At 46.4% G+C, this 19,462-nt stretch overlaps 1 protein-coding gene across 1 annotated transcript in view; it reads right to left on the bottom strand.

Annotated features, from left to right (window-relative positions):
• Positions 1-18,167, bottom strand: part of LOC139244972 (M1-specific T cell receptor beta chain-like) — a 41,040-nt gene extending 22,873 nt beyond the window's left edge. Inside the window, exons 1-4 of the mRNA XM_070871072.1 lie at positions 17,976-18,167; positions 16,451-16,664; positions 14,477-14,681; positions 11,252-11,365 (exon numbers count right to left, since the gene is read on the bottom strand). Of these exons, the coding sequence (XP_070727173.1) occupies positions 11,252-11,365; positions 14,477-14,681; positions 16,451-16,664; positions 17,976-18,167 (725 nt within the window). The remainder of the gene's footprint in view (positions 1-11,251; positions 11,366-14,476; positions 14,682-16,450; positions 16,665-17,975) is intronic.
• Positions 18,168-19,462: the final 1,295 nt, after the last annotated feature.

The raw sequence follows: 19,462 nt of genomic DNA, 5'->3' as shown, positions 1-19,462 counted from the left end.
TACCCGACGTGAACTAGAGGTGATGCAAAGCTCAGCTGCCCCCGTGTCTTAACTCGCACCGAGTCCCGCTTACCCATCACCCCGTGTGCTTGCTGCCCCGTGTCCTAACTCTCACCGAGTCCCGTTCACCCATCACCCCCTATGACCTACATTAGCTCCCGGTTAAGCAACGCCTTTGATTTCAAAATTCTCATCTTTGTTTTCAAATCGCTTCACGGCCACTCATCGCTCCCTATCTCTTCCAGCCCACAACCGCAACCCCCCACCCCCTCCGCCTCGCCGCCCCGCGAGATGTCTGCGCTCTTATTCTGCCCTCTTGAGCATCCCTCATTATAATCGCTCAACCATTGCTGGCCGTGCCTTCTGTTGCCTGGGCCCCAAGCTCTGGAATTCCCAACCTAAACCTTTCCACCTCTCTACATTTCTTTTCTCCTTTAAGATGTTCCTTAAAACTTCCCGCTTTGAGCAAGCTTTTACAAATCTGTCCTAACTTCTCCTTATGAGGCTCTGTCTCACATTTATTGTCTTATAACACTCCTGTGAAGCGCCTTGGCACTTCTTTTACATTAAAGGCGCTATATAAATACAAGTTTCTGTTATTGCATCTTTCTACATATCTTCCACGATTCCTACCTTCTTCCTGCCTCCCTCCCTTGATTCCATTACATTTTCTTCCTCTCTTCCTTCTCTCTGCTGCAGCCTTTCTTCCTCCTTCCCTTACTGTCATCATTAAGACGTCAAATAGCCGATTCAGAAGAAACATCTTGACCACAGGGAGTGGTTGAGGCAAATAGTACAGCTGCATTTAAAGGGCAGCTTGATAAACATATGAGGGAGAAAGGAATGGAGGGTTTGCACATGATTACTTTGGAGATATTACACAGGAACAGGCTAAATCTATCAGCAATAACCCTCGGTTTCCGTTTCCCTCATAAGCTTGTCTAGCCTCCCCTTAAATGCATCGATACTATTCGCTTCAACCACTCTCTGTGGCAGTGAGTTCCATATTCTTGCACTCGTTGGGTACATAATTTCCTTCTGTATTCCCTGTTGGATTTCATGATGACTATCCTATATTGATGGCCTCGAGTTATGCTCTTCCCGACAAGTTGAAACATTCTCTCTGTATTCACTTCATCAAAAACTTTCATAATTTTGAAAACTTCTATTAAGTCACCACTCAGACTTCTTTTTCAAAAGAGAAAAGAGAACCAGCCTATTCATCCTTTCCTGATATGTATACCCTCGCATTTCTAGTATCATTCTTGTAAATCTTCTCTGCACCCTTTCCCGTGCCTCTCTATAATATGGCAACCAGAATGTGCGCAGTGCTCCAAGTGTGGTCTCAACAAGGTCCAATAGAGGTATAGCATAAATTCCCTACTTTTGCAAATACATTTGGATGAGGAAAGACGGGAGGAGGCTCGAGTGGAGCATAAACGCCGGCATGGACTGGTTGAGCCTAATGTTTCAGTGCCGTATACCCTAAGTAATCCTGCGTAAAAGATAGAGATAGGGAGGAAGAGAGAGAGAGAGAGGGTGGGGCTGGGGAGAGAGAGGGAAAGGGTGACAGAGAGAGAGAGAGAGAGAGAGGAGGGAGAGAGAGAGAAAGGGAGACAGAGACAGAGGGAAGGGTGAGAGAGAGAGAGTGGGGGTGACAGAAAGAGAGGAGCGGAGGTGAGAGAGAGAGAAAGGGTGACAGAGAGAAAGAGGAGGGAAAGAGATAAATGGTGACAGAGACGGGGGTGGGTGGGTGAGAGAGAGATAGAGGGTGAGAGAGATAGGGGGGAAGGTGAGAGAGAGACAGAGGGTGAGAGAGAGAGAGGAGCGGAGGTGAGAGAGAGAGTAAGGGTGACTGAGAGAGACAGAGAGGAGGGAGAGATAGATAAAGGGGGAGGGGACGGTGGGGGCGAGGTGAGAGAGAGATAGAGGGTGAGAGAGAGAGAGGAGCGGAGGTGAGAGAGAGAGTAAGGGTGACTGAGAGAGACAGAGAGGAGGGAGAGATAGTTAAAGGGGGAGGGGACGGTGGGGGCGAGGTGAGAGAGAGATAGAGGGTGAGAGAGAGAGGGGGAGGTGAGAGAGAAAGGGTGACAGAGAGAGAGGGGGGAGGTGAGAGAGAGAGATATGGTGATAGAGAGAGAGGGGAGGTGAGAGAGATAGAAAGGGTGACAGAGAGAGAGAGGAGGTAAGAGAGAAAGAGAGAGAAGGGGGTGGGGAGAGAGAAAGGTTAACAGAAAGAGTGAGAGAGACAGGGAGAGAAAGAGAAATAAAAGAAAGACTTCCATTTATATAGCGCCTTTCACGACCATCGGGCGTCTCAAAGCACTTTACATCCAATGAAGTACTTTGGGAAGTGCAGTCACTGTTGTAATGTGGGAAACGCAGCAGCCAGTTTGCTCACAGCAAGCTTCCACAAGCAGCAACGTGATAATCACCCAGATCACCTGTTTTTTTGTGATGTTTATTGAGGGATGCATGTTGGCCACAGGACACCGGGGAGAACTCCCCTGCTCTTCTTCCAAATAGAGCCCTGGGATCGTTTAGCTCAAAGGGCAGACGGTGCCGCGGTTTCATGTCTCAGCCGAAAGACAGCACCTCCGACAGTAATTATTCATCTTTTCCCTCCCACAAAAAATACAGGAGTTCAGGACGTACCCACCGGTGTCCCATAAAACAGAGCGCACTTAGTATATACAATACACCTCAGGGCAGCGTGTAGCTGCAAAACTAAAGGCGCGAAATGTGATCCAGTGTCCTGGTTATACGTGCGATACTGTCATCGCTTCAAGTTATCTCTGCTCGCTTCGGCACGCACCTGTTCCCAAACTAAAAGCCCGTTTAGTTCTTAAGAAGCGCGCTCTGCAGCTGAATGCAGTGCGAGACTTTGTCTTGGAGCTGCTGCAAAAACCTGTCCAACACGACAGACAGCTGTTGAATGACGAAGTGGGGCACGGGCACCAACATAAATGCAAGGGAAGGCACTAACGGTAAGCACATTCCTCATTAAATGTTTTTGCAAACATGGTACCAAAATATGAATCCAGTTTTGCTTTGAAATGTTGCAATAGAGTTATTCGAAGTTATGTTAAAATGTATCGAATCTTGGTGAGAATTTTAGAGTACTGTGCAGGGTTCTGGGTCTCCATACCACCGAAAAAAGGATAGAGAGGTACTGGAGAAAGTACAAAAAATTTTACAAGGATGATATCAGGACTCAGAAGTTATACCTAGCAGGAAAGATGGGACAAACCTCAGCTCTTTTCCCTAGAAGTGAGAAAGCTGATGGTCACCTGATGGAGGTTTTTAAGATTATGAAGGGGCTTGGCAGAGTAGACCTGCCAAGGACATGCTTCCACTTGTGAGAGAGTCTCGAACTAGCCCCACGAATATAAAACAGTAACTAATAAAAACACGGTAACTACAAACTGGGTTGATTGCGGAGATGAGGGGGTTGACTTATGAGGAACGGTTGATGAGGTTGGGCCTCGACTCATTGGATTTCAGAAGAATGAGAGGTGATCTTATCGAAACGTATAAGATTATGAGAGGGGGCTCGACAAGGTGGATGCAGAGAGGATGTTCCCACTGATGGGGGAGACTAGAACTAGGGGGCATGGTCTTAGAATAAGGGGCCGCCCATTTAAAACTGAGATGAGGAGGAATTTCTTCTCTCAGACGGTTTTAAATCTGTGGAATTCCCTGCATCAGAGAGCTGTGGAAGCTGGGGCATTGAATGAATTTAAGACAGAGATAGACAGTTTCCTAAACGATAAGGGATAAGGGTTTATGGGGAGCGGGCGGGGAAGTGGACCAGAATCCATGATCGGATCAGCCGTAATGATATTAAATGGCGGAGCAAGCTCGAGGGGCCGTATGACCTTCTCCTGCTCCTATTTCTTATGTTCTTAAAGGGTGCAATTCTAAAAGGGACGCAGAGAGAGCTGGGGGTATATGTGCACACATCGTTGAAGATGGCAGGGCAGGTTGAGAAAGCGATTGAAACAGCATACGGGATTCTGGGCTTCATAAACGTAAAAATTCAAGAAGTTATGATGAAACATGGAAACATAGAAAATAGTGCAGGAGTAGTTCATTCGGCCCTTCGAGCCTGCGCCACCATTCAATAAGATCATGGCTGATCATTCACCTCAGTACCCCTTTCCTGCTTCCTCTCCATACCCCTTGATCCCTTTAGCCGTAAGAGCCATATCTAACTCTATCTTGAATATATCCAATGAACTGACCTCAACAACTTTCTGTGGCAGGGAATTCCGCAGGTTCACAACTCTCTGAATGAAGAAGTTTCTCATCATCTCGGCCCTAAATGGCCTACCCATTATCCTAAGACCGTATCCCCTGGTTCTGGACTTCCCCAACATCGGGAACAATCTACCCGCTTCGAGCCTGTCGCCTCCCGTCAGAATCTTGCATGTTTCTATGAGATCCCCTCTCATCCTTCTAAACTCCAATGTATAAAAGCCCAGTTGATCCAGTCTCTCCTCATATGAAGCTTTATGAAATATTGTTTCGGCCTCAAGTGGAGTATTGTTTCCAATTCTGAGCACCACAATTTTGGAACGATGAGAAGGCCTTACAGAAGATGCAGAAAAGATTTACATGAATAGTTTCAGGGATGAGAGTCTTCAGTTGCGTGAATAGAGTGCAGAATTCGTGGTTGTTCTCCTTAGAGCAGAGAAGGTTAAGGGAGAGATTGACCAGAATGGTTCAAGGGGATGAGGGATTCAGTTACGTGGAGAGGCTGGAGAAGCTGGGGTTGTTCTCGAGAGAGCAGAGAAAGTAGAGAGAAAAGTTAATAGAGGTCTTCAAAATGATCAGGGGTCTAGACAGTGTAATTACAGAGAAACTGCTCCCATTGACAGAAGGGTCGAGAAGCAGAGGATACAAATTGAAGGTGATTGGCACAAGATACAAAGGTGACATGAGGAAAACCTTTTTCACGCAGTGAGTGGTTAGGATCTGGAATCTGGCATGAAAGGATGGTTTGGCATATTCAATCATGGCTTTCTAACGGAGCGGCATACAGTATATGGAAAATTAGTGGTGGAACACAAAATGGCTTATTTTGGATTTCTTGCAAATTACTGACTTAAAAGAAAATACGCTTCCTGCCACTTCTGTCCTGAATGGACAGTTGGGTGTATTGAGGCATGGTGAAATATGTAATCACATTACTGTCAGGAAACCTAAAAGTAAAGAAAAATCCAGCATATGTTAATTAACGTTAATGTCATGATCACTGCTCCGGTTATTGATAAATGTGAAAACAAAGGACCATTTTTGTGTGGCTATCTCAGAATGATGCGTGCAGTTAAGGATCGAACTTCCATTTACTTCTATAGCAGCAATGGGTTACTGAAGTTGCATGATCAGCCATGATCATATTGAATGGTGGTGCAGGCTCGAAGGGCCGAATGGCCTACTTCTGCACCTATTTTCCATGTTTCTCCGTTTCTATCCTGCACTTTCCAGCCAATGAATTACTTTTGAAGTACAGTCACTGCTACATAAGAACATAATAAGAACATAAGCATTAGGAACAGGAGTAGGCTATCTAGCCCTTTGAGCCTGCTCCGCCATTCAACAAGATCATGGCTGATCTGGCCGTGGACTCAGCTCCACTTACCCGCCCGCTCCCCGTAACCCTTAATTCCCTTATTGGTTAAAAATCTATCTTTCTGTGACTTGAATACATTCAATGAGCTAGCCTCAACTGCTTCCTTAGACAGAGAATTCCACAGATTCACAAACCTCTGGGAGAAGAAATTCCTTCTCAACTCGGTTTTTAATTAGTTCCCCGTATTTTGAGGCTGTGCCCCCTAGTTCTAGTCTCCCCTACCAGTGGAAACAACCTCTCTGCCTCTATCTTGTCTATCCCTATCATTATTTTAAATGTTTCTATAAGATCACCCCTCATTCTTCTGAACTCCAACGAGTAAAGACCCAGTCTACTCAATCTATCATCATAAGGTAACCCCCTCATTTCCGGAATCAGCCGAGTGAATCGTCTCTGTACCCCCTCCAGAGCCAGTATATCCTTCCTTAAGTAAGGTGACCAAAACTGTACGCAGTACTCCAGGTGTGGCCTCACCAACACCCTATACAGTTGCAACAGGACCTCCCTGCTTTTGTACTCCATCCCTCTCGCAATGAAGGCCAACATTCCATTCGCCTTCCTGATTACCTGCTGCAAATGCAGCACTGCTGCTGTCATGTAGGAAATGCGGCAGCCAATTTGTGCACAGCAAGCTCCCACAATCAGCAGTGACATAAATGCAGCGACAAACAGTTTTAGTGATGTTGGTAGAGGTATAAATATTGGCCCATGGACGCTGGGCAGAACCCCTGTGCTCTTTTTCAAGTTTTTTCTGTGGAATCCATTACGTCCCACGTGGGAGGACAGACGGGTCTTGTGTTTAACGTCTCATCCAATAGAAAATAGCTCCGACAGTGCAGCGTACACTCAGTACTGCCCCTCCGACAGTGCAACACTCCCTCAGTACTGCCCCTCCGACAGTGCGGTGCTCCCTCCCTACTGCCCTTCCGACCGTGCGTCACTTCCTCAGTACTGCCCCTCCGACAGTGCGGTGCTCCCTCAGTACCACGCCTCCGACAGTGCGGTGCTCCCTCAGTATTGCCCCTCTGACAGTGCGACATTCCCTCAGTACTGTCCCTCCAACAGTGCGGCACTCCCTCAGTACTGCCCCTCCGGCACTGCGGCACTCCCTCAGTACTGCCCCTCCGACAGTGCGGCGCTCCCTCAGTTGTGCCCCTCCGACATTGCGGGGCTCCCTCAGTACTGCCCCTCCGACAGTGCAGCACTCCCTCAGTACTGCCCCTCTGAAAGTGCGGGGCTCCCTCAGTACTGCCCCTCCGACAGTGCAGCACTCCCACATTACTTCCGCTCCGACAGTGCGGATCTCCCCCAGTACTGTCCCTCCGGCAGTGCTGCACTCTCTCGGCACTGGGAGTGTCAGCGTGGATTTTAATTGCAAGTCTCCGGTGTTTGATATGTACTTTGGAGCTTCAGACACAGACGTGAGACTGCTACCGAATAAGCCGCGGCTGACATCCATCAGGAACATTTTTCCACAGGGTTTGACACTCCGCAGTTGATTGATGTTGATCTGTTCTGCGATATTTGCAGATTAACGGTGAACAAAAGCTAGTTAGGTGCATTGTGGAAAAATGGTCCATAGGTGGCAGCATTGCTTCAGTAATACTGGCAGCTTCTTCCACCGTGTATTCATAGCATCATAAAATGGTTAAAGCATGGAAAGAGGCCATTCAGCCCGTCCAGCGCGTGCCGGCTCTCTGCAAGAGCACCTTAGCTAGTCCCAATCCCCTACCCTTTGCCCGTAGAGCTGCAGTTTTCCCCTTCAGATACTTATCCATCTTGGTTTTGAAAGGTAACATTGAGTCTGCCTCCATCACACTCTCAGGCAGCGCATACCACTCGCTGCACAAAACAAGTATTCTCTCCCATCGTCTCTGGTTCTTAAATCTGTGTCCTCTGCTTCTCGACCCTTCTCCCAATGCGAACAGTTTTTCTCTATCTACTCTGTCCAGACCGCTCATGAATTTTGAACATCTCAACAAAATTTCCTCTCAATCTTCTCTGCTCTAAGGAGAACAGCCCCAGCTTCTCCAGTATCTCCACGTAACTGAGGTCCCTCATCCCGGAAATAACTCTCGTCAATCTTCTCTTGCACCCTCTCTGAAGCCTTGGTAAAAGAAGCAAAGGCGAAATGAGAAGAAAACCTTTTCACGCAGCGAGTGTTTATGATCTGGAATTCGCTGCCTGAAAGACGGGAGTTCTTTCGAAAGGGTGTTGAATCAGAATCTGAATAAAATTAATTTGCAGGGCCAAGGCAAATGGAGGGGGAAGGGGACTGGCTGACGTGCTCGAAGGGCCGAATGTGATCGTTCTGTGCGGTAACCATTCCATGATAGTCTCAGGATAAGATGTTGACCATTTAGAACTGATCTGAGGAGAGTTTCCTTCACTCAGAATGTTGTGAATCTTCGGAATTCACTTCCCCAGGGTGATGTGGGTGCTCTGTCTTTGTGTATATTCAGAAATGATATTTATGGATGTTTGGACAGTAAGGTCACTGATGGATATGGGCATTGGGCGGAAAGTGAAGTCGAGTTAAAAAATCATAAGAACTCAAGGACATTGGAAATAGGAGCAGGAATAGGCCATGCGGCCCATCGAGCCTGCTCCGCCATTTAATAATATCATGGCTGATCCGATCATGGACACAGCTCCACTTCCCGCTCCCACTCGCCATAACTCCTTATTTCCTTATTGGTTAAGAAACTGTCTATCTCCGCCTGAAATATATTCAATGACCCAGCCACCACAGCTCTCTGCAGCAGCGAATTTCACAGATGTACACCCTCTGAGAGAAGATATTCCTCCTCATCTCAGTTTTAAATGGGATGCCCCTTATTCTAAAATTATCCCCCGAGTTCTCGTCTCCCCTATCAGTGGAAACATCCTCTCTGCATTCACCTTGTCAAGCCCCCTCCTAATCTTATATATTTCGATAAGATCACCTCTCATTCTTTTGACGTCCTATGAGTACATTCCCAATCTAGTCAATCTTTCCTCATAAGTCAAACCTTTCATCTCCGAAATCAACCTAGTGAACCTTCTCTGAACTGCTTCCAAAGCAAGGATTTCTCTTCTTAAATATGGAAACGCAATATTCCAGGTGTGGCCTCACCAATACCCTGCACTTTTGTCGCAAGACTTCCCTGCTTTTATACTCCATCCCCTATGCAATAAAGGCCAAGGTTCCATTGGCGTTCCTGATCACTTGTTGTACCTGCATTCAAACCTTTTGTGTTTCATGCACCACACACACACACACACACACACACACAGCCATGATCTTACTGCGTGCTGGAGCAGGCTCGAGGGTCCTTATACTCTAATCATATTTTTATTTCCTATATACTTAGGTAAGAGGTATAAGCATATTTTCTACATATATGCGAATTCCAGTGAGAAAGGGGATTACATGGGCGAACATTGCCATCTGCTGGTGTAGTAGCATATCACCCATAAAGATCGCATGACAGCAATGGCAGAATTGATAGGTTGCGAGTTCCACGGTGCACAAATAGGCAAACTTTCAGTACTTCTTTGTTCTTTGCTAAATGCTCGCCTAGATTGGTTAGTACTCGAGCACAGTCAGCATAGTTTTATGAAAGGGAAATCATGAGAATGAAAGACTAAGAGTAGGGGTAACCATCCGTGGCTAAATATGGAAATATGTGATGGTATCAAATTGAAAATAAGAGCGTACAAATTGGCCAAGGCTAAAGTCCTGGGAAACTTTAAAAAAGCCAGAAAATAACGCCTAAAAAAATGAGCGCGAGGAAAGATAGATTATGTAAGTAAACTAGCACGGAATATAAAAAACAGATAGTAAGAGTTTCTACATGTCCATACAAAGGAAAAGAGTGGCTAAAGTAAATGTTGGTCCCCTAGAGGATGAGACTGGGGAATTAATAATGGGGAACAGGAAAAGGACAGAGACGTTGAATAAATATTTTGTATCGGTCTTCATGGTAGATGACACTAAAACATCCCAATAGTGGATAATCAAGCGGCTATGGAAGGGAGGACACTAATGAAGTAGTACTCGGTTAAATAAAGAGACTAACGGCGGACAAGTCCCTTTGGACCTGGTGGCTTCCATCCAAGGTCTTAAAATAAGTGGCTGCAGAGATAGTGAATGCATTGGGTGTAATCTACCAAAATTCCCTGGATTCTGGGCCGTCCCAGCTGATTGGAAAACCGCAAATGTAACGCCCCTATTGAAAAAAGGAGGCAGACAAAAAGAAGGAAACTGTAGACCACTTAGCCTAACATCTGTGGTTCGGAAAATGCTGGGGTCCATTAGTAAGGAAGCCATCGTGAGACATTTGGAAAAGCATAATTCAATCAAGCAGAGTCAGCATGGTTTTTCGTAAGGGAAATTATGTTTGACACATTTTCTGGAGATCTTTGAGGATGCAACGAGTAGGGTGGATAAAGGGGAACCAGTAGATGTGGTGTATTTGGATTTCTCGAAGGCATTCGATAAGGTGCCACACAAGAAGTTACTGTACAAGATAATAATTCACGGGGTTGGCGGTAATATATTAGCATGGATAAAGGATTGGTTAACTAACAGAAAACAGAGAGTCAGGATAAACGGGTCATTTTGGCAAACAGTGACCAGTGCGTGGAACAAGCATCGGTGATGGGGCCTCAACTATTTAGAATCTTTATTAATGACTGCGATGAAGGGACGGAGTGCAATGTAGCCAAGCTTGATGATGAGACAAAGCAAATTGTGAGGATGACAAAAAGATTTGCAAAGGAATGTGGACAAGTTAAGTGAGTGGGCAAAAATTTGGCAGATGCTATATACTTTCGGAAAATGTAAGTTTATGAAATTTGGCAGAAATAATAGAAAAGCAAATTATAATTGAAATGGAGAAAAATTGCAAAGTGCTGCAGGTTCTGGGGATCCCTGTGCATGAAACACAAAAGGATAATATGCAGGTATAGCAAGTGATCAGGAAGGCCAATGGAATCTTGGCCTTTATTGCAAAGGGGATGGAGTATAAAAGCAGGGAAGTCCTGCTACAGTTATACAGGGTATTGTTGAGGCCACATCTGGAGTACTGCGTTCAGTTTTGGTCTCCGTATTTAAGGATGGATATACGTGCATTGCAAGTTGCTCAGGGAAAGTTGAAGAGGTTGATTCTGCAGAAGAGGTGGTTGAGAGATAAAGTAAAGAAAACGTATAGAATAATGAGGAGGCTCGAGAATGTGGACGCAGAGAGGATATTGCCACTCATAGCAGAAACTAAAAGTAGGGGACTTAATCTTAGAATAAAGGGCCGCCAATTTAAAACTAAGATGAGGAAGAATTTCTTCTCCCAGAAGCTAGAAAATGTATGGAATTCCCTAACCCATAGAGCTGAGGAGGCCGGATCATTGAATATATTTAAGGCGGAGATAGACAGATTTATGAGCGATAAGGGAGTGAAGGGTTATGGGCAGCGGGTAGCGAAGTGGAGCTGACTTCATGATCAGATCAGCCATAATCTAATTGAATGACGGAGCATGCTCGAGGGGCCATCGAAGTGCAGGAGACTTTGTGATCTCTGTTTAAGTGAGTTTTCAGCTCAGTGTTCGAGGGTGGTGTGTTTTTGACTGGGGCTAAACCTGCTTGAATCACTGTGATCACCGGCAGCACAGTAATACACCGCTGTGTCAGCTGGCGCCACGCTCAGTACTTTTAGGCTGCAGGATTTCAGATCGGGTCTGGTGCCTTCAAACCTGTCCTTGAAACGGTCTTCAGGCGTGGCGGGTTCGTTGATGCCAATCGAGGTCGCTATTAGCTGGAAACCTGCCCCGCTGCGATGCTGGTACCAGTACATGTACATATCGCTGGTGTCGTTCTGGTAACAGTGCATTTCAGTGGTGAGCCCCGCTCCAAGCGACAGCCGCTTCGGCCACTGGGACACCACAGCGCTCCTGCAAGGGGCTACAGATGAACAGGAGAAACAGTGCGGGTCAAATATAAACATCTACAACAGGGATAGAGAGAAAGAGAGAGACAATTTCTGTCAAAACGCGCGATGCAAAGCACAGTCGAATAGTTCAGCGAACTAAAATACAGACTCGTCATTTGTGGATCGCCTAGTGTCAGCTGATCATGACCGGAGTGGCGCCAAATCGCTAGATTTGGCCTCAGTGCCCAATGCTGAGGTGGCGGGGGGATGGGTAACATGTTAGCGGGATCCGCTCATCATCTGCGCCGCCGATTCTGACTCCATTGCATCGTCCACCAGTCTATGGAGACGGACTGGTTTGGCTCACTCACCTGGTCAATCGGCCGGGACGCGCTGCCTCGGCCCGTCCAACTATCAGCTCAAAGGGAGGCGATGAGGCACGTGACATATATTTAGAAACCAATTAGGCCACAAAATAATGGATTTGTAGGAATATCGGGTGTTACAGCAGGGTAGCAGACCATTTGGTTGAACTTGCAGTGCTGTCTCTTTGAAACAACCTCCCGATTATTCCTACTCCGACACATCTTCTCCCCACAGATCTGCAGAATTTCCCCCTTCAGCAATTGCCTTTTCCGAATTACTATTGAATGTGTTTCACCTCCCTCTCAGGCAGGACACCACTTATCCTAACAACTCGCTGCGATAAACAATTGTAAACCCTTTTAGTGATCTAACTGATTGCAGCGTACATTCAACAACCCGAATATAAGTTACTCGATTAAACTGGCCCGAATTTCCAGGCTGGTGTAAAGAGTTACCTGCGAGAACCAGCAACAGTGTATATAGGCAAACAGTGCACATCATGATCAGAGACTTTCCACCTCCCAGTCCAGCCCTGCTGGCACTCAATGGGATCTTATCGCTTCTTGCACCTCGTTTTCTGGTTGGTGGAGGAAGTAACGTCATTGCAAGATTGCCCAATAGAACTTCTCCTCATTCGGGCAATGCGAATGCTTGTTTCTGAGGTATAGATGTAAGAATAATTAATTCACAGGACTGCTGTTCTAATGTGCAATCTGTTCACTGCTCGCCAGTTTCATTAAGTTTTGAACGGTTGACATATATGAGCTTTGTGCAGATACAAAACATTCTTCCTTTCGCTCCTTTTTACTTTCTCCCTTGCTTCTTCCTCCCCTCCTTTCTTTCTCTCCTTCTTTCTTTCATTCCTTCTCTCAATTTTTATTACTTTCATTCTCTCCTTCATTCCTGCTTCTACCTTTCTTCTTTCCTTTCGTTCTCGAGACAGAGAGAAGGAGAGACTGAAAATTCAGATCACCTGGGGAATGATGGAAATACGTGTAACGGATCTGCACAAAGCAATCAGTTTCAGGAGGTTTGGGACCGGGTTGTGCCTCTGCCTGTATCGCTGTGCTCCAACGCTATCGGCGCAGTAATACACCGCCTGGTCGCTCGCTCGCAAGCCGCTAATGCGGAGGATGGCTTTCCTTGCACTCTCGCTTCGTGCCATGTGAAATCTCGCCTTCAATTCTTCTGCCATTTGGGGTTGCGACGACCAGATGAAATAGCCAATTATCACGGGCCCCTCTCCGACGAATTTATACCAAAGCAGGGTCTGACGGGCGAATCCATTGCGGAAACAACTCAGTTCGGCGCTGCCTTGCTGTACTGCAACAATGGTAGCGGGCCACTGGGCGAGCGGGCCTGACAGCGCATTACCTGGAAAGGAATAGGGGCTCAATTAAGATCGATCAGAAACGCAATCAACGAGGCATTTGACTGAAGTTTAATTCTGTGGATCAAGGAAGAGAGCAAGCAACAACTAAAAATTATATTGGAGGCAGAAAATCTGCACAAATTCACAGAGCGCAGAAGGAGCCAAGCTAGCCCGTGCAGTCTGCATCATGCAATGAATAGGACTATCCCAACCCCTGCTTTTTCCCCATAGCCCGACATGTTGTTGTTCTTTGCAAGTATATATCCAAAATTCCTTTTAAAAGCTGAATCTGCTTCCAACAGTGCGTTGGTGAGACCACACCTGGAGTACTGTGTGCAGTTTTGCTCTCCCTATTTAAGGAAGTATATACTTGCATTGGAGGCTGTTCAGAGAAGCTTCACGTGGTTGATTCCTGAGATGAGGTGGTTCCCTTCTGAGGAAAGGTTAAGCAGGTTGCGCATGTACACATTGGCGTTTAGAGGAATGAGGTGATCTTATTCAAAAGTATAAGATTCAGTGGAGGCTCGACAGGGGAGATGCAGAGAGGATGTTTCCCCTCCTGGGGGGAATCTAGAATTAGGGGACATAGTTTCAGAATTAGAGACCGCATATTTAAGACGGAGATGTGGAGGAATTTCTTCGGTCAGAGGTTCATGAAACTTTTGAATTCTCCACCCCACAGACCTGTGGAGGTTGGGTCATTGAATATATTTAAGGTGGAGACAGACAGATTTTTGATTGATAAGGAAGGCAAGGGTTATGGGGAATAGGCGGCGAAGTGGAACTGAGTCCATAATCAGATCAGCCCTGACCTTATTGAGAGGCGGAGCAGGCTCGAGGGGCTGAATGGCCCACCCATGCTCTTATTTCATATGTTATCATAAAGAATTTGGTTGAAATAATCCGTTTGATTTGGTATCCAGAAATCTTTTTTGATTATTCTAAATTAGAATAGATGCCCTTATTCAACACGTTGCAGTCACCAGAAAACGTGCTGAGCATTCATCGATGAGAAGGTGACTTTTTTAACTCTGCTTAAGTCAGTTTTCGGCTCAGTGTGAGAGGTGATGTGTTTTTGACGTCGGGCTAATCCTGCTTGCATCACTGCGATCACTGGCAGCGCAGTAATACACCACCATGTCAACCGGCTCCAGGCTCAGTATGCAAGATTTAATATCGCGTCTGGTGCCTTTAAACCTCTCCTTGAAACTGTCTTCAGGCGTGGGGTCGCTGATGGAGAACGAGGTCGCTATGAGCTGGAAGCCTGACCCGCTACGCTGCCGGTACCAGTACATGTAATTTTCGCTGGTGTCGTTCTGGTAACAGTGCATTTCAGCGGTGAGCCCCGCTCCAAGCGACAGCCGGTTCGGCCACTGGGAAACGAACGCACTCCTGCAAGGGGCTACAGAGTAACAGGAGAAACGGGTCTGGTCAAATATAAACAGCTACAACGGGGATAGAGAGAGAGAGAGAGAGACACTTTCTGACAAAACGCGCGATGCACACCACAGTCAAATAGTTCGACCTGCTAAAATACAGACTCGTTGTCTTTGAATGCTGATTACGACCGCAGCGGCGCTAAATCGCTACACTAGTCGTCAGTGCCCATTGCTTCACGGGTGGGGGCAACATGTTAGCGGGCTCCCCTCATTATCTGCGCCACGGACTCTGGCTCCTTTGCATCATCCACCAGTCTATGGAGACGGACTTGTTCGCCTCACTCACCTGGCCAATCGGCCGGGACCCGCCGCCTCACCCCGTCCAAATTTCAGCTCAAAGGGAGGCGATGAGGAATGTGACATATATTTAGAAACCTATTAGGCCACAATATAATGGATTTGTAGGAAAATGCGGTGTTATATAATGGTCGGATACTATGTGCTCCAACTTGCAGTGCTATCTCTTTGAAACAACATCCCGATTAATCCTACTCCAACACACCTTCTCCCTGCAGCCCTGCAGAATTTCCCCCGACAGCTATTGATGCAATTGCGTTTTGCGAGTTACTATTGAATGTGTTCCACCGCCCTCTCAGGCAGCACACCCCTGATCCTAACAACTTGCTGCGCTAAACAATTATGAAACATTTAAATGATCTAACTGATTGCAGCGTACATTCAGCAACCCGAATATAAGTTACCAGATTACACCGGGCACGAATTGCCCGACAGGTATAAAGAGTTACCTGCGAGAACCAGCAACAGTGTATTTAGGCAAACAGTGCACATGATGATCACAGACTCCCCACCTCACAGAGCAGCCCTGCTGACATACAATAGGATCTTATCGCCACCTGCTCCTCTTTTTGTTGGTGGTGCAGGAAGTAACGTCATTGCAAGAGTGTCTAAAAAAAAATTTCCTCATCCGGGCAATGCAGATTCTTGTTTCTGAGGTGTAGATGCAGGAATAATCAATACATAGGACTGCATTTGCAATGTGCAATCTATTGACAGTGTTCGCGAGTTTCATTACCTTTTGAACTGTTGATATATATGAGCTGTGTGCAGATACACAACATTCTTTCGTTCTCTACTTCTTTCTTTCTCTCCTTCTTCCTTTCTATCCTTCTTCCTTTCTCCCCTTCCTTCTTTCTCCACTTCTTTCATTATCTCCTTCTTTCCTTCTTTCCTTATTTCTTTTGCTCCTTCTTTATTTCTCTCGTGTTTTCTTTTCCTCTTTCATTCTTTCTTGCACGCCTTCTTCCTTTCTCTCCATTCTTTCTCTCCTTCTACTTAACCTCCTTCTTTCTTTATCTCCTTCTTTCTTTCTGATCTTTCTTTCGCTCACTCTTTCTTTCTCCTTTTTGTTCTTTCTCTCCTTCGTTCTTTCTCTCCTTTCTTCCCTGCTGTCTTACTTTCTCCCCTTCTTTCATGCTTTCCGTCTTTATTTCTCTCCTTCTTTCTTTCATTCCTTCTCTCCTTTTTCCTATCTTCCTATCTCTACTTTCTCTTCTTCTTTCTTTCTTCCATCCTTTCTTTCTCCAGACAGAGAGAAGGAGAGACTGAAAATTGAGCTCACCTGGGGAATGATGGAAAAACGTGTAACGGATCTGCACAAAGCAATCAGTTTCTGGCGGTTTGGGGCCGGGTTGTGCCTCTGTCTGCAGCGCTGTGCTCCAACGCTATCGGCGCAGTATTTTTAGGCTGCAAGATTTAACATCGGGTCTGGTGCCTTTAAACCTCTCCTTGAAACTGTCTTCAGCCGTGGGGTTGTTGGTGCTGATCGAGCTCACGATGAGCTGAAAGCCTGGCCCGCTACGCTGCCGGTACCAGTACATGTAGCTATAGCTGGAGTCGTTCTGGTAAGAATGCATTTCAGCAGTGAGCCCCGCTCCAAGCAACAGGAGTTTTCGACCACGGGGAAACGAGAGCGCTCCTGCAAGGGGCTACAGGGGAACAGGAGAAACAGGTCGCGTCAAATATAAACAGGTACATCAGGGATACAAATATAGAGAGAGACACTTTCTGTCAAAACGCGCGATGCACACCACAGTCGAACAGTACGCCCAGATAAAATATAGAGTCGTCAAATGTGGATGTCCTAGCGTCAGCTGATCACGACCAGAACATTGTAAAATTGCTAAACTTGGTCTCAGTGCCCGTTGCTGGTGGTGGGGGCGTGGGGGGGGGGAGGGAATGCAACATGTTAGCGGGCTCCTCTCACCCCGTGTGCCCGCGATTCTAGCTCCTTTGCACCATCCACCATTTGATGGAGACGGATGTGTTCGGCTCACTCACCTGGGCAATCGCTCTGGACCCGCTGCCCCGGCCCGCCCAACCTTCAGCGCAAAGTGATGCAACGAGGCACGTGACTTATATCGAGATACCAATTAAAATGGATTTGTCGGAACATAGGGTGTCACAACAGGGTAGCAAACGATTTGGTCCATCTGGAGCTGCTGTCTCTTTGTAACAACCTCCTGATTATTCCAACACCGAAACGCCTTCTCCCCACAGCCCTGCAGAATTTCCCCCTTCAGCTATTGATCCAATTGTCTTTTGCGAGTTACTATTGAATGTTTTCCACCGTCCTCTCAGGCAGGACACTACTGACCCTAACAACTCGCTGTGCTAAACAATTATACACCATTTAAGTGATCTAACTGATTGCAGCGTATATTCAGCAACCGAATATAAGTTACCAGATTAAACCTGGGCCGAATTGCCCGACAGGTGTAAAGAGTTACCTGCGAGAACCAGCAACAGTGTATATAGGCAAACTGTACTCATCATGATCACAGACTGCCCACCTCACATCCCAGCATTGCTGATACTCAATGGGAACTTATCGCCCCCTGCGCCTCGTTTTGTGGTTGGTGGAGGAAGTAACGTCATTGCAAGAGTATCTAATATAACTTCCCCTCATCCGGGAAATGCGAATGCTTGTTTCTGAGACTGTATGAATATTAGTACACAGCACTGTTTTGCAATGGGCAATCTATTCAGTGCTCGCCAGTTTCATTACGTTTTCAATGGTTGACATATGTGAGTTTTGTGCAGATGCAAAACATTCTTCCCTTCACTAATTCTTACTTGCTCCCTTCCTTTTGTCTCTCCTCTTTCTTTCTCTCCTTCTTTCTTTCATTTCTTCTCTCATTTTTTCTTTATTTCCATCATTGCTTCTTTCTTTCTTATTCATTTCTTTCTTCCTTTTTTTCTCGAGACAGAGAGAAGGAGAAACTGAACATTGAGCTCACCTGGGGAATGATGGAAATACGTGTAACGGATCTGCACAAAGCAATCAGTTTCTGGCGGTTTGGGGCCGGGTTGTGCCTCTGCCTGTAGTACTGTGCTCCAACGGTATCGGCGCAGTAATACACCGCCTGGTCGCTCGCTCGCAAGCCGCTAATCCGGAGCCTGGCTTTCCTTTCAGTCTCGCTTCGCGCCATGTGACATCTCGCCTTCAATCACTCTGCCATTTGGGGTTGCGATGACCAGATGAAATAGCCAATTAACACGGGCCCCTCCCGGACGCATTTATACCGAAGCAGGGTCTGACGGGCGAATCCATTGCTTAAACAACTCAGTTCCGCGCTGCCTTGCTGTACTGCAACATTGGTAGCGGGCCACTGGGCCAGCGGGCCTGACAGCGCATTACCTGGAAAGGAATAGGGGCTCAATTAAGATCGATCAGAAATCCAATCAACGAGGCATTTGGCTGAAGTTTTTTTTAACCCACGATATTCTGTGCAAATGACAGACAGCAAGCAATGATTTAATTAAAAATATGGAGGCAGAAAATCTGCACAAATTCACAGAGAGCAAAAGGAGCCAATCTAGCCCGCGCAGTCTGCATCATGCAATTAATCTGACTACCCCACCCCCTGCTCTTTCCCCATAGCCCGACATGTTGTTGTTCTTTTCAAGTATATATCCAAAACTCCTTTTAAATGTTGAATCTGCTTTCCACAGGGCTTTGGTGAGACCACACCTGGAGTACTGCGTACAGTTTTGCTCTCCGTATTTAAGGAAGGGTATAGTTGCATTGGAGGCTGTTCAGAGAAGGTTCACGAGGTTGATTCCTGAGATGAAGGGGTTGCCTTCTGAGGAAAGGTTATGCAGGTTGGGCCTATACACATTGGCGTTTAGAAGAATGAGGTGATCTTATTGAAAAGTATATGATTCTGAGGGGCCTCGACAGGGGAGATTCAGAGAGGATGTTTCCCCTCGTGGCAGAAACTAGACCTAGGAGGCATAGTTTCAGAATAAGGGGTCACCCATTTGAGATGAAGATGTGGAGGAATTTCTTCTCTCAGAGGTTCATGAAACTTTTGACTTCTCTTCCAGAGAGAGCTGTGCAGGCTGGGTCATTGAATTTAATTAAGGGGGAGATAGACAGATTTCTGAGCCATATCGAAGCAAAGGGCTAGTGGGAGGGGGCGGGGAACTGGAGCTGAGTCCATGATCAGATCTGCCATGATCCTATTGAAGCCAGTCTCGACAGGCGGAATGGCCGACTCCTGCTCCTAGTTCTTATGTTCTCATAAATAATTTGGTTGAAATAATCCGTTTGATCTGGAATCCAGAAATCGTTTTTCGCGTTTCTAAAATAGAATAGATGTCCTCATTCTACACGTTGCATTAGCAGAATACGCTGTGAGCTTCCATCGATGTGCAGGTGACTTTTTGAGCTCTGCTTCAGTAAGTTTTCAGCTCAGTATGAGAGGGTGGTGTGTTTTTGACG

This window comes from Pristiophorus japonicus, unplaced genomic scaffold, assembly GCF_044704955.1.
Source record: "Pristiophorus japonicus isolate sPriJap1 unplaced genomic scaffold, sPriJap1.hap1 HAP1_SCAFFOLD_208, whole genome shotgun sequence".
Lineage (NCBI taxonomy): Eukaryota > Metazoa > Chordata > Chondrichthyes > Pristiophoridae > Pristiophorus > Pristiophorus japonicus.
This window is presented reverse-complemented; position numbering and strand designations above follow the sequence as displayed.